The following is an 11,838-nucleotide window of genomic DNA, read 5'->3' on the forward strand; positions in this document are numbered from 1 at the left end:
TACTTCAGGACAGCATTCAGTCAAAAGGGCTGTTCTGCCCCGATGGTGTCCGCCCATCATATTAGACAATACATACTACAAATAATACCACTCATCCGTTTGGTCATGTCAATTCAAATTCAAATTTATTTTCATTTTTTCTAACAGAATGTAAACAAAAAATGTGAAATTTGACATGCGTGTAATTGATAATAAGACACAGCGACCCAAGGATAACAATGAACATGTTCATGTCTATATGATCAGTATATATACACACACACACAAAGAGACATGCAATTCATAAATTTCAAAAGTGTCAACACAGAGAAAAGCTCACAAAGCGTATCACGAAGTCTACATTACCCGATCCACGGTATGCCTACTCCCCCACCAAAAAAAAAAAAACAGAAAGAAAAAAATGAATAAATAAAATATAAATAGATAGATAAAAATAAAGATAACTCCAAAAGAAGAAATAAGTATTCTGCAGCTTTTCTGTAGAAGATCACTACCGAAATGATAATTTTATTGACCGCCTACAATGACTTCTGTTGGTTGTACTGGGGAAAATAATTATATAGAGTTGAGGGAGAAAGAGAGAGAGAGGGAGAGAGAGAGGGGGGGTTCTGAAGCTGAAGGTATAGGTAACACGTCACGTAAACATCCGCCCGCTGTCGCCAGATTTGCTTCCTAAAATGGCGCCGGAACCAGCCTGTGAGCGTACTACGAAAAATCTAGAGAGTAGACCCTCTTAGTCTTAGCGCACGCTCTTTTACTACACACGTACTACACTAGGGGCACTCACACTGTGTCTACGAGCGGTCGGTCGCGCACCGCTAAGCTCCTCCTTCGATGTGACGTACGTACGTATCCACGATTGGTGATTGGCTATTCATTTTTTGAAGCGGACGTTTTAATTCTCGCACGTTTTGTGTTTACCATCGCTAGCGAGCGAGCGCTAGTTAGCTGCTGATGCGACAGAGTCCCCACGTTGTGATTTTATCATAATCTCTCAGGCTAAATTTCTCGGCAGTTTTCAAGATGGTGAAAGGAAATATCAAAGCGCCGCAGGAAAAGAATATCCAAGTGGTTGTGAGATGCAGGTAACGTACAGTTGTATTCCATTTTGTGTATCGTACACTGGTTCCTTGTAACGTTAGTTGTAACGAATGAGTGACGGCGTGATGTCGGCTCAGGCATTGTTGCCAGCCACATTCGTCCTACTGCTACAGTATACTTTTGTGTACAGAGGGCCTACCATAATGGTTTTGCAATACGCAGCTCTGTCGCTGCATTTGGGTCGGGCTATTTACTCAGTAACGTAACTGCTTTAAATTGTGTGCATCTGCCGTCGTGCAGGGCTCCGAGACTCGGTTGACTGTCGGTAGAGATGCTTATTTTCTAGACAGAAAGATCCGTCTGTCCGGAGGACTCTTCCCGACTCTTTTATTGCCTTTATATTTTGCCATTAACGCTGTCCTAGATACGGAGGGGATCCGTGAAGCCAGACGCAGTCTCCGCGGAACATTCCCCGACGGGCAGATACAGACCGATCTTTCGGTCAACTTATTTTCATACAAACAAGATAAGAAACTGTTCGTCACTCGTCAACATTGTTGATTTGAATTTAATCGATGGACGACCCTCTCCATCAATCATATCCAACAAACAGTTGACTAACAATAAAGGTTCGAATCTACTGTATTCATCGGGGGTCTACTTTTAGGCGATCTTTAATTTAAATAACCATCCTAACTTTGTAAATGTTAGAGTAGGGAGGGGATTAGGGCCCTATTCATTTGCCGTTCATTTACAGGGCCGGCGCAGTGTTTTCAAAAGTGTGGGGGCCCACTTCCGGGTTTCATGAGCTAACAAGCAAAAAAAAAAAAAAAAAAAAAAAAAGGTCCTCAGCTCATCTCTCCCCGTCCACTTCCGGGTTTCTTCAGCTGACAAGCAAAAAAAAAAAAAGGTCCTCGCCTCATTCTCTCCCCTCCCATTTCCAGGTGTTATAAGAACAAAGGTCTTCAGAGAAAAAAACACATAACCTTACCGCCGCCATACTTCAAGATCTAGATCTATTTCTATTTTAGTGCCGCTTACGTACTTCCGGGTTGAAAAAAGTGTGGGGGCCCAAAGTGATGACACCTTATGTATTCCTTTGTATGGTGCACAAAAAGTGTGGGGGCCCAAGCCCCCACGGCCCCCACGGCTGCGCCGGCCCTGTTTAGGCCCCTATCCACTTATGTATTGTATAATGTAAGTCAATGTCTGATGTTAGATCATCCAGGGACCAGGCCCTACTGTACATCACCATTTGTAGGCTACAACACTGTACTGATTTATAATTGGTAGGCGATGCTATGTCTAACAATATAACATTTTTTTTGTAGTTCTCTACCCCCATGCGTTAGACAGAAAATTCATTTGACGTCTGTTCGGAGAACTTAAAAAAAAAAAAAAAAAAATTACATACGACTCTCCTCAGGCCTCCGAAGAAGTATTAAAAGGAGGGGAATCCGTGAACTAAAGTTATGTTTTTGAGTCTCTGTTGATCTCCCGATGACAAGATACATGTAAGATGTTACTTCTAATCCTTCTATTCTACATGTAACTACACTGTACTGTCCAGACTGATCTTTTGGTCAAGTTTTCTACCACCACAGACTAGATTCTACCTAAGCTACAGACTGTTGTAGCCCCAGGCTGGAGTGCTCCCTTGTGTACAGTTCGCATTCGGGTAGACAGAAGATCTGTGCGTCTGTCCGGAGGAGTCTTTTACTTTTTTGATGTTATCACTCTCCTCTGTGAAATGTGAAGCCAGATTACAGTCTGTGATTGTGACCACTGTTGTTGTTGATTGTTTTTTCCCTGCATCCACCAATTTACAGAAAATTTTGTGTACTCGTGACTTGATGTATCTGTATTTACTTAAATACAAAGATGACATCTGGAGTTGACAGACAAATGAGTATGATGAGCATCAACTTTGTTTCTTGCAACTCTGTCAGGCCCATAAATTCAGGTGAGAGGAAGCAAGGCTCCTACTCCGTCCTAGATGTCAAACCAGTGAAGAAGGAGATTTCTGTCAGCACAGAGGTTGCAGAGAAGATTTCTTCCAAGACGTACACATTTGACAAGGTAAAGTACCTGTAGTCAGAAGGTTTCTACAAGTCTAATAAACGTGCTTGCTTGTACAATTTGAACCAGCTAACTGTTGTCTACATGTAGTTGTAATAAATGTTTACATTGTGATCATAAATGGTAGATATCCTGCTAGAACTAGGAGCAATCTGTATTTTATAAGTGCTCATACTTTGCAGCTGTGGTAGTTTTTGTTCTTATCTGATTGATAAGTATTGATTTCAGGAATGTTTTATTTCAATTTTAGTCATTTATTTGAGAGCCAAGCTTAAGAGTTGATGATTAATTGTGCAAAATGTTCTGTTTAAAAATTAAAAAAAATATCCTACATGTTTTGTGCAGCAGGCAGATGCATTATTTTTTATCCTTGCATGTATCTTGATTTGCAATCTGATTCTGAATTCATTTAAAGATGAAAGTGAAAATCCAGTAAAGATCTATAACAAATTTGGCTGGTTATATGTCAATAGACATAACTTCGTAATGTGAATGGCATATGGCAGCAGACATACAAACTGAAGACAATGGTTGGGTAAATTTATGTGGTTGAGCTACAGTGGGTGATTTTAAGTTCAGTGCAGCTGCTATCTCAGCACTAGGCACCGTCGATAAAAAAGTAGAAAATTCATGTGAGGTGTGTATTCACACCAAGTCACTACCGTACAAGCTCAATTGTCCTATTGCCCAATTGATGCAACTAAAGCCACAGTTGGCCAAGTAGACTGATTCAACCCTTGGTACATTATTAAGAATATTGGCCTTCATCAGAATGCTAGTTTAGAGATGTCAAATACAGCATTGGTAAATGCTATCATTCAACTAAAAGTACTACATCTACTCTTGAACTGCAGGTGTTTGGGCCCAAGTCAACTCAGATTGAGGTCTACAAGTCAGTGGTTGTACCCATTCTGGATGAAGTGCTCACAGGATATAACTGTACAGTCTTTGCGTGAGTACCTACTTGTCCAATTTTTGTTATGTTTAGATGCTTTGATAGCATGCAAATTGGGACTAGTTCTGAATAATTCCAGTGTAAAGTTGCAATAGGCCTCTTTGCAAATCGCCATACTATTTTCATTTTCTGTGTTCATGGAATTTCAGATGTATTTAATTTTGTTCACAGTCTTTATGGAAAGATTTGTAAAATTGAGCCACCATTTTCCAACAAATTCATGGCAGTTCAACAATTGCAGTTTTTCTCATGTGCCACACACACACACACACACACACACACACACACACACACACAATCATGTTGTTGCCCAGTTTCAAGATGTCAGTGCAAGGTTGCTGTTTAACATTAGTGACCACAACTTTACATCATGTCAAGCATCCTTTTTTGATGCTCCATGTCATTTAGTGAGCTCAGTATCAAATTGTTGCATGATGAGTCACATGAAGCGCTGCAAGGTCCTGTATGAACAGACAACTGGGCCCTGAAGAGCTGTGAAGGTATGCCCCTGACTCTTGAGGCTGGGGTCAGGAGTGCTCTTGTATCGAACTATGTGTCAAAAAGTGAGTTTTCTGAACAGCCACAGAATGATTATTTGAATCCATTCATCAATTTGTTCCTTTTTTTTCCCCCAGCTACGGGCAGACTGGCACAGGCAAGACTTTCACAATGGAAGGAGAGAGGACCCCAGATCCTGATTTATCTTGGGAAGCGGTTCGTATTTCATTGATCAACTATCAGGAAACCACACCTGTTTCTTTGTCTACACCCCCCCCCCCCCACTAACACACACACAAACTCACGCGTATATATGCCAAAACATCTCAAGAATATCAGAATTTACTGTTTTGTGTGACAAAGATAGCTGTGGGGTAATTGTTTTCTAAGCATCTCATTCTGTACTAGAGGTGATTTCAACTATCTGTTGCTTTAAAAAAAAGGAAGCAAACTGATTGGCACTATACTTGCTGCTTTGCCTCTATTTTGTTGGCTTCAGATTCTAAAAAAAAGAAAGAAAAAATTAGTGATTTTGCCCACGTATATGCCAGCATATTCAAGTGGAACATACTTCCATGGATTATTTATTCACACCATAATTTGATAGAATAAGGACAATAGAAACTTGTATTTGAATTTATGTGGATTTAAGGCACCGTTACTTTTCTTGACACCTAGGATCCACTGGCTGGCATCATCCCCCGTGCCATGCACCAGATTTTTGAGAAGCTGCGCGGGTCGGAGGCGGAGTTCTCCGTGCGGGTGTCCTACCTTGAGCTGTATAATGAGGAGCTCTTCGATCTTCTGTCGTCTCAGGAGGATGCCATGAGGCTGCGTATCTTTGAAGACTCGGCCAGAAAGGTTGGGACGCAAACCTTGATAACGTTGACCCGCACATCATGCAATGTGCATGCCACTCCTGTTAAGGGGAAATTTAAAACACAGTTTCACAGGAGCGGCAATTTTATCTTTTCTAACAAGCCAGACAAATACATTGTCGAGTTTATAAGAATATAGATGATGATGATTTTGACACCTGAATTCTAACTTCATTGAATCCGAAATTTTGTTTTACTCATGTTCATTATAACAGGAGTGCACTCACTGTAGGGAGTAGGATTACCTGGAGTTAACCAAGGGTTGCAGAATGCTCTCTCAGTCAGTCTGCAGCACGTATGCTAATGAGCTGATCCGACAAGATTTATTCAGCACTCTCGTTGACGATCTTTGCGTTCCGAAGGTGTCTCTTGAGTGCGAGATTTTGCGAGAGTTTGACAGGGCTATGGTTTTGACAGTGCAGCGACTTTTACATGATTTCATTATGGTTACAAGTCACATTAAGTTGTTCCCCAAACTTTGATTTTTATTTTAATACCAAATTTGCGTGTAATAATGGTTCTTGTCATGACGTTATAATCAGTTGAATTTAGGTAAATTTCACCTGCTTTTCACGGAAGATTTTGTTATCTGAAGTTCTTTTTTGGTTCCTGAACGGATTAAGAAACTGTTGTTTCTGATTTTGGCTTTTTCGTAGAGAGGAAACTTAGATGCTCACCATATATTGGAGTCAAGGAGATGCAAGCATGATTTATACTAGTTTTTCTGTTTTGAAATTTTTGTAAAATTCACTCCTGAGCTGGAAGTATGCTCCACACAAAGTGTACAGAGGCACAAAAGAGCTCTGTCATTGGACAGCGCTTGCATTCGCACGCGCTGTACCAAGCTTCTAGCTTCTGTCCGAAGCTCAGAAATCTACACGCATGCCTATGCAAGCATGCACTCTGCACGCACGTTGCATGAAACCATAGCAGTGTAATGATGTAATGCAAGCGCTGTCCAACGAGAGAGCTTACTCTTGAGATTGCACGGTTTCAAGCTGACCAGCACTGGCATCGATGTATATTTTACTGGTTCCTGACCGGAGTAAGCAACAAATTGTCAAGATATTTACATGGATACAAAGATTAAGAGATGGGCTACCAAAAATGCATTTTCATTGAGACGCAAGGTGAATTTGGTAGTCTTTTGAGCTCAAATTACGCTATGATATTTTTCATTTACAATAATTTGAGCAACATGTGACGATAGTGTAGCTTACATATTTTCCTTGGATTTGATACCAAATTTGTGAATATAAGGTGTATTTTTGTTGCCGAAAGCCCATGGACAAAATCCCCTTCCGCAGCTCATTACGTATGCAAGCCTAGAGCGGGCTTGCATACGAGTTGAATAAATACGAGCGAATTATCGGGTGCTGCGGTCTGACTGCTCTGTGTGGAAGCATTCAGGGGTAGTGCTTGTAGTTTGGTCAAGTGGTAATGCGATGGATTCTGCAAATTTGTTGTATTCATTTTTAATTTTTTGTACACTGTTTGAATTTCACGTTAAATGTTAAAGACATTTTTGCATCACCCTAGACCCTACTTACATATGATTCTTTCATGTTTCAGTAATCCTACCAATTATTCAAAAGTAGCCAGTACAACTGATAATAATGCAAGATGAGGCAGATCTATGTCTATCATTTGCAGCTGTACTTGCAGACATACGCAATATTTCACTACGATGGACCTGGTTTATGTTTATGTTGTTGATGCTCAGCTAATTCTCATATCAATCTATCTATCTATCAATATCTGATTCAGGGTTCCGTTGTCATCCAAGGACTGGAGGAAGTGACAGTCCACAGCAAAGATGAGGTTTACGCTATTCTTGGAAAGGGCGCCGCCAAGAGGCAGACTGCAGCAACACTCATGAATGCTCATTCCAGGTAGGCCGCTTTCCACTGTAAGAACACTTTTGTGTGTTTTGTGTACAAAGTCAATGCAAATTGAGTTTTTTCACATGGTTCACATAAATATGCTTATTTTTACTCTCAATGGCTAAAATCAATTTGTTTTAGGAGTATTATGGTTCAAAAAGTGTCTGCCACAAATTTTGTTAAAACAACAAAAACAAAAGGTCGAAAAAACAAAGAAATACACAAGAAATTCATAAGATACACAGATTCACAGATAACCAAGCTTCAGCGTGTGAAGAATGCATGTGCGAGACTTGTGTCCAGTTCGTCAAAATGTTCACATATTGCACCTGTTTTGATGAAGTTACATTGGTTGCCAGTAAGACAGAGAATTGTATTTAACCCTAACTAGGCCGGGGGGGGGGCCTCTGAGGCCCCCCCCCCTCGACGTTTCGCGCGATGTATCGCTATCGCGAGAAGCTATCACCGCGACGTTTCATGACGTTTTTCTTTCGAGTTTCCCGCATCTTTTGACACCAAATTTGCGATGCCCGGGTGTGCGGTTCCGAAGTTGCGCATAAATATGCTCGTGCATGTCAGGCCAAAAATTGCTCAAAAACGTGAATTTGTGTACAATTTCAATGCAAACTGTGTTTACAGGCAAATTTCATAAAAACATTATTTTGGGGGTTTATTGATTAAAATCAATTAATAACGCATTTTCTTGTTAGAACAATGTCACGGACAAATTTCACCGAAAAAACAATGAAAAACATAAAGTCGAAAAAACACAGAAATACATAAGAAATTCAAAAACAATAAAATACTTAGGAAATTTTTTCTGATTGTGCAATTTTTTTCTCTTACATTTGATAAGGACACTAAAAAAAATATTTACACCAAAAATGTGCCTGTTTTGAGCTTTATTTAGTGATTTATACCAAATTGTCTGATTTCATGCATCATTATGCATAAATTAGCATAATTTAGTGAAAATGATAATTTTTGAAAAAATTAACTTCATGGTACTTTAGATTACATCATAGGCAATGCCTGTCCCAATTTTCGTCGCAATTGCGCTGTCGACGGCCGAGATCCGGAGGAGGGGCCTGGGAGGCCCCCCCCCCCCCCCCCCCCCCCCCCCCCATCATCTATCTAAATAGCCCGGCCTAGTTAGGGTTAAAATTTTGATATTTGTTTATAAAGTATTGCATGGTCAAGCACCTGGTTATTTATCAGAATTGATATCAATGAAATCACACTCATATTCTCATAATTTACGAAGTACACAGGATCAGTTGCTTCTAACACAATCTCACTTAAAAACGAAAGTAACTTTGGGGGATTGTGCCTTCAGCTGTGCTGCTCCAAAACTTTGGAATGAATTACCTGAGAAACTGAGGAAGGCATCATCACTTGTTGTCTTCAAATCTTTATTGAAGACTTATAAATCTTTTTTCAGAAGCCTTTGATTAATTTGTTATCTATTTTTCGTGTGTCTAATCAGTGACAATGTCAGGAGCTCTGTTACATCACAGCGCAGTAGAGTATATTTACATAGTAGCTGCGCTATACAAATTTGTCTAATTATTATTATTATTATAAAACAATAAAATGAATAAGAAATTGATTTTGATATCGAATTTTTTTAAAAGTACATTTGCTAAGAATGTCACAAAGAATAATTAGACCAAAAATTTTTTTACTGATGTAAGATCAAAGAGTGATTTCTAGCATAAATTAGCATAATTAATCAAAATAAAATAAATGAAGACTATTTTGTAAAATTTAAATATACGATCTTGTAGATTACATCGCACACTACCATTGTGCAAATTTCCGCGGCGATCGTGCGATCCACGGCCGAGATCTTAAGGGGGGGGCCCTTTAGGCCCCCCCAGTCTTTCAAGCTACCAAAATAGCCCAGGGTTAAGTAACAGAAAATTCAAACAACATTTGAAAAACACAATGATTGCCTCCAGCAATGACTCTCTTTGAATGCAATTGCAGAGTTCGAAATTGGCGATGGTCCGCTGGCCATTGGCCACCCGAAATCACGTCGGACTAGCTAAAAATCGAAAAATTCTGAAGTTACAATGTACTAGTCCGTCTGGCTAGCCAAAATATTGCTTCAGTGTCAAAATTGATTCTAAGTAGTAGTTCTAAGTTAAGTGCGACCCCTGAATTGTGTCATTGACCTGAGGCATATCTGCTGCAGCACATTATCTGCTCACAAAATACTGCATTCCACATGACAGAGGTCTCCAGGGAGATTTGGAAGAATTCTGAATTTTTGGAAGAATTAGCAGTTATCATTCATTGAAAAAAAAAAGAAAAGAAAAAACAACAACAACCAGGATGGGAAACTTCAAATTCATTTGACTCATGTATTGCTGTTGTGTCTTCCAGTCGTTCACACTCGGTGTTTTCAGTCACCATCCACATCAAGGAGAACTCCATTGATGGGGAAGAGTTGCTGAAGACAGGCAAGCTTCACCTGGTGGATCTAGCTGGGAGTGAGAACATTGGCCGCTCAGGGGCCGTGGACAAGCGAGCCAGGGAAGCTGGTAAGACCATCACATTCTCTTGCTGTTCAGTGTTGAATGACGGAATCCTGCGTTCTTGATTCTCTGTTTTGGATAGTGAGGAGATCGTAATGCTCATAACTTCATAATTTACACCCCTACAATACTTTTACACATTATGATAGCATGTAGCACATTTACCTAGCTGCAGACTGTAATGTTAAGATGTGATCATGTATTTGTATTTTGTTGTTTATTTTCCATCACAGTAATGTAATGGTACTTACCCTTCGTTACCATTAGTCCCTGAATCGAAGGGGAAGTCCCACACGGCAGGACTTTCCCTTCCAAAACCATAGGGTTGATGCTCACTGGAAATTGTCCCCCATCCCTGCGAAGCAAGTCGGGTCTGTGGACAAAATTTGGAGAGGAGAGTGACCTTGGGCAATAATTGCCAAGCTGTGATCATCAAATGTGTGCATGCACAAAGTCTAGTTTCAAATGGCAGGGCTCGCCCCAAGTCCCCATTACCCCCACAGTTCAGGGACAATCGAAATAGCAGTGTGGACAGTCAGTCGTTTAAAAAAATATAAGATCTCTGGTGACTATCCCTTCGATGTGGGGTCTATTGTGAACGCAGGGTTATTGACGCCTGATGAACGTTGAGTACATTGTACACAGTGAAAATTCTGGCCCTGCCCCTTTCAATATCCCGTTATTATCCAAGAGAAGTTAGCATCGTTGTTGTCATCATACCCTTGTAAAATCATGCTCGTACTCTTGTGTAGTTCAGGATTTCCATGCATCATCTAGGGCCACTGGTGGGATGACCCCAACTCTATGTCACTTTTATTCATTTTTCAATGTGTTCACAGGCAACATCAACCAGAGTTTGCTGACCCTGGGCAGAGTAATTACTGCACTTGTGGAGCATGCACCTCACGTCCCATATAGGTAGGAGCGTTTGTTTCTCCTTCCCAGACTTTGTGCCTTTTGTGGGCTGATCTTCTTTCGTTTTACATCTAGAATCAGCCAAATTTGTACCAGGTCATGCTTCAGCACTTTGAAATTTCTTAAATCCCTTTGACCATGTTTTCAGTTTGACAAATGGCACATGGCATCAAAGGAAATTATCTGTGTGTGTATAATTATTTTTTTTCTCTCCTTAAGCCAGTTTGTACCACATACCCAAAGCTGACTAACATGGATGTTACTTTCCATCATGTTCCTAAAGCTTATTCTCATCCGATATTATTGTAATCCCCTTAAGTGTATTTATTGCTACTCCTCTTTACCCTATATCTCCCAAGCATGTGGTTATGAATTTCTATGCTATTTTGATTAGCATTGATGATTTGCTGAATTCTCTCTTCCCCCCCCCCCCTTTATTAGGTCTTGATATAAGATTAGACCATCAGTTCGAGCAGAATGATGCCTAAATCCCAAATGAAACCAAGAAAAAGACATTATGGGTGACAGGGATTATGTAACCCTGTTCACTGACAGGTAGTTGGAGGACATATGTTCCCGTACTGGAAAGTATTGATTCATTTGTATCTCGGTAACTTTTACACACCTTTTATCCCCTGCCATTCCCCTCACTGCACAGGGAAAGCAAATTGACCAGGATCCTACAAGACTCTCTTGGAGGCAGGACCAAGACATCGATCATTGCCACTGTGTCTCCAGCTTCCATCAACGTAGAGGTATTTCCACACTCATTCCCATTTTTATTGCAAGTGACATTTAAACTGACTCATTTCCATTTCTGTTGCAAGTGACATTTAGACAACGTGAGGATATCCATGATCCTTTGCTTCATGTTTATAGAGTTGAGGTATTACCAATAGCTGTGCTTATGCAGCATTTATAATCAATTGAAGAGAACAAGATGTTAATGTTTTGTGAAGGCGTGTATTGCCCAAGGTCACATCTTTCTGCAAGTATTCATAAAAGAAAGAAAGAAAGAAAGAAATACACACAAATCATTATGTTGGTGT

General features: G+C 40.2%; 1 protein-coding gene and 1 long non-coding RNA gene across 2 annotated transcripts; both read left to right on the forward strand.

The window, feature by feature from the left end:
* Nucleotides 1-964: 964 nt before the first annotated feature.
* On the forward strand, nucleotides 965-7,347 carry LOC139709113 (kinesin-like protein KIF11). The gene is made up of 6 exons (XM_071621074.1): nucleotides 965-1,085; nucleotides 2,991-3,120; nucleotides 3,975-4,072; nucleotides 4,711-4,789; nucleotides 5,252-5,434; nucleotides 7,219-7,347. Exons 1-6 carry the CDS (start codon nucleotides 1,024-1,026, stop codon nucleotides 7,345-7,347), a joined length of 681 nt encoding a protein of 226 aa, XP_071477175.1. The 5' UTR covers nucleotides 965-1,023.
* Nucleotides 7,348-9,722: 2,375 nt separating this feature from the next.
* Nucleotides 9,723-11,545, forward strand: LOC139709111 (uncharacterized). Its single transcript, XR_011709390.1, has 3 exons — nucleotides 9,723-9,880; nucleotides 10,714-10,792; nucleotides 11,448-11,545. It is a non-coding gene; the product is annotated as an uncharacterized lncRNA (long non-coding RNA).
* The last annotated feature ends 293 nt before the right edge of the window (nucleotides 11,546-11,838 follow it).

This window comes from Diadema antillarum, unplaced genomic scaffold (genome assembly GCF_040938485.1).
Source record: "Diadema antillarum isolate AM-2024a unplaced genomic scaffold, OU_Dant_1.0 seq00001409_RagTag, whole genome shotgun sequence".
NCBI classification, from domain to species: Eukaryota; Metazoa; Echinodermata; class Echinoidea; order Diadematoida; family Diadematidae; genus Diadema; species Diadema antillarum.

Bases quoted from the DNA above. Each gene is read 5' to 3' on its own strand.
- LOC139709113 (XM_071621074.1), top strand. From the start codon at position 1,024: ATGGTGAAAGGAAATATCAAAGCGCCGCAGGAAAAGAATATCCAAGTG. The intron at 1,086-2,990 runs GTAACGTACAGT...CAACTCTGTCAG, and splicing joins CAAGTGGTTGTGAGATGCAG to GCCCATAAATTCAGGTGAGA. The intron at 4,073-4,710 runs GTGAGTACCTAC...TTTTTCCCCCAG, and splicing joins TATAACTGTACAGTCTTTGC to CTACGGGCAGACTGGCACAG.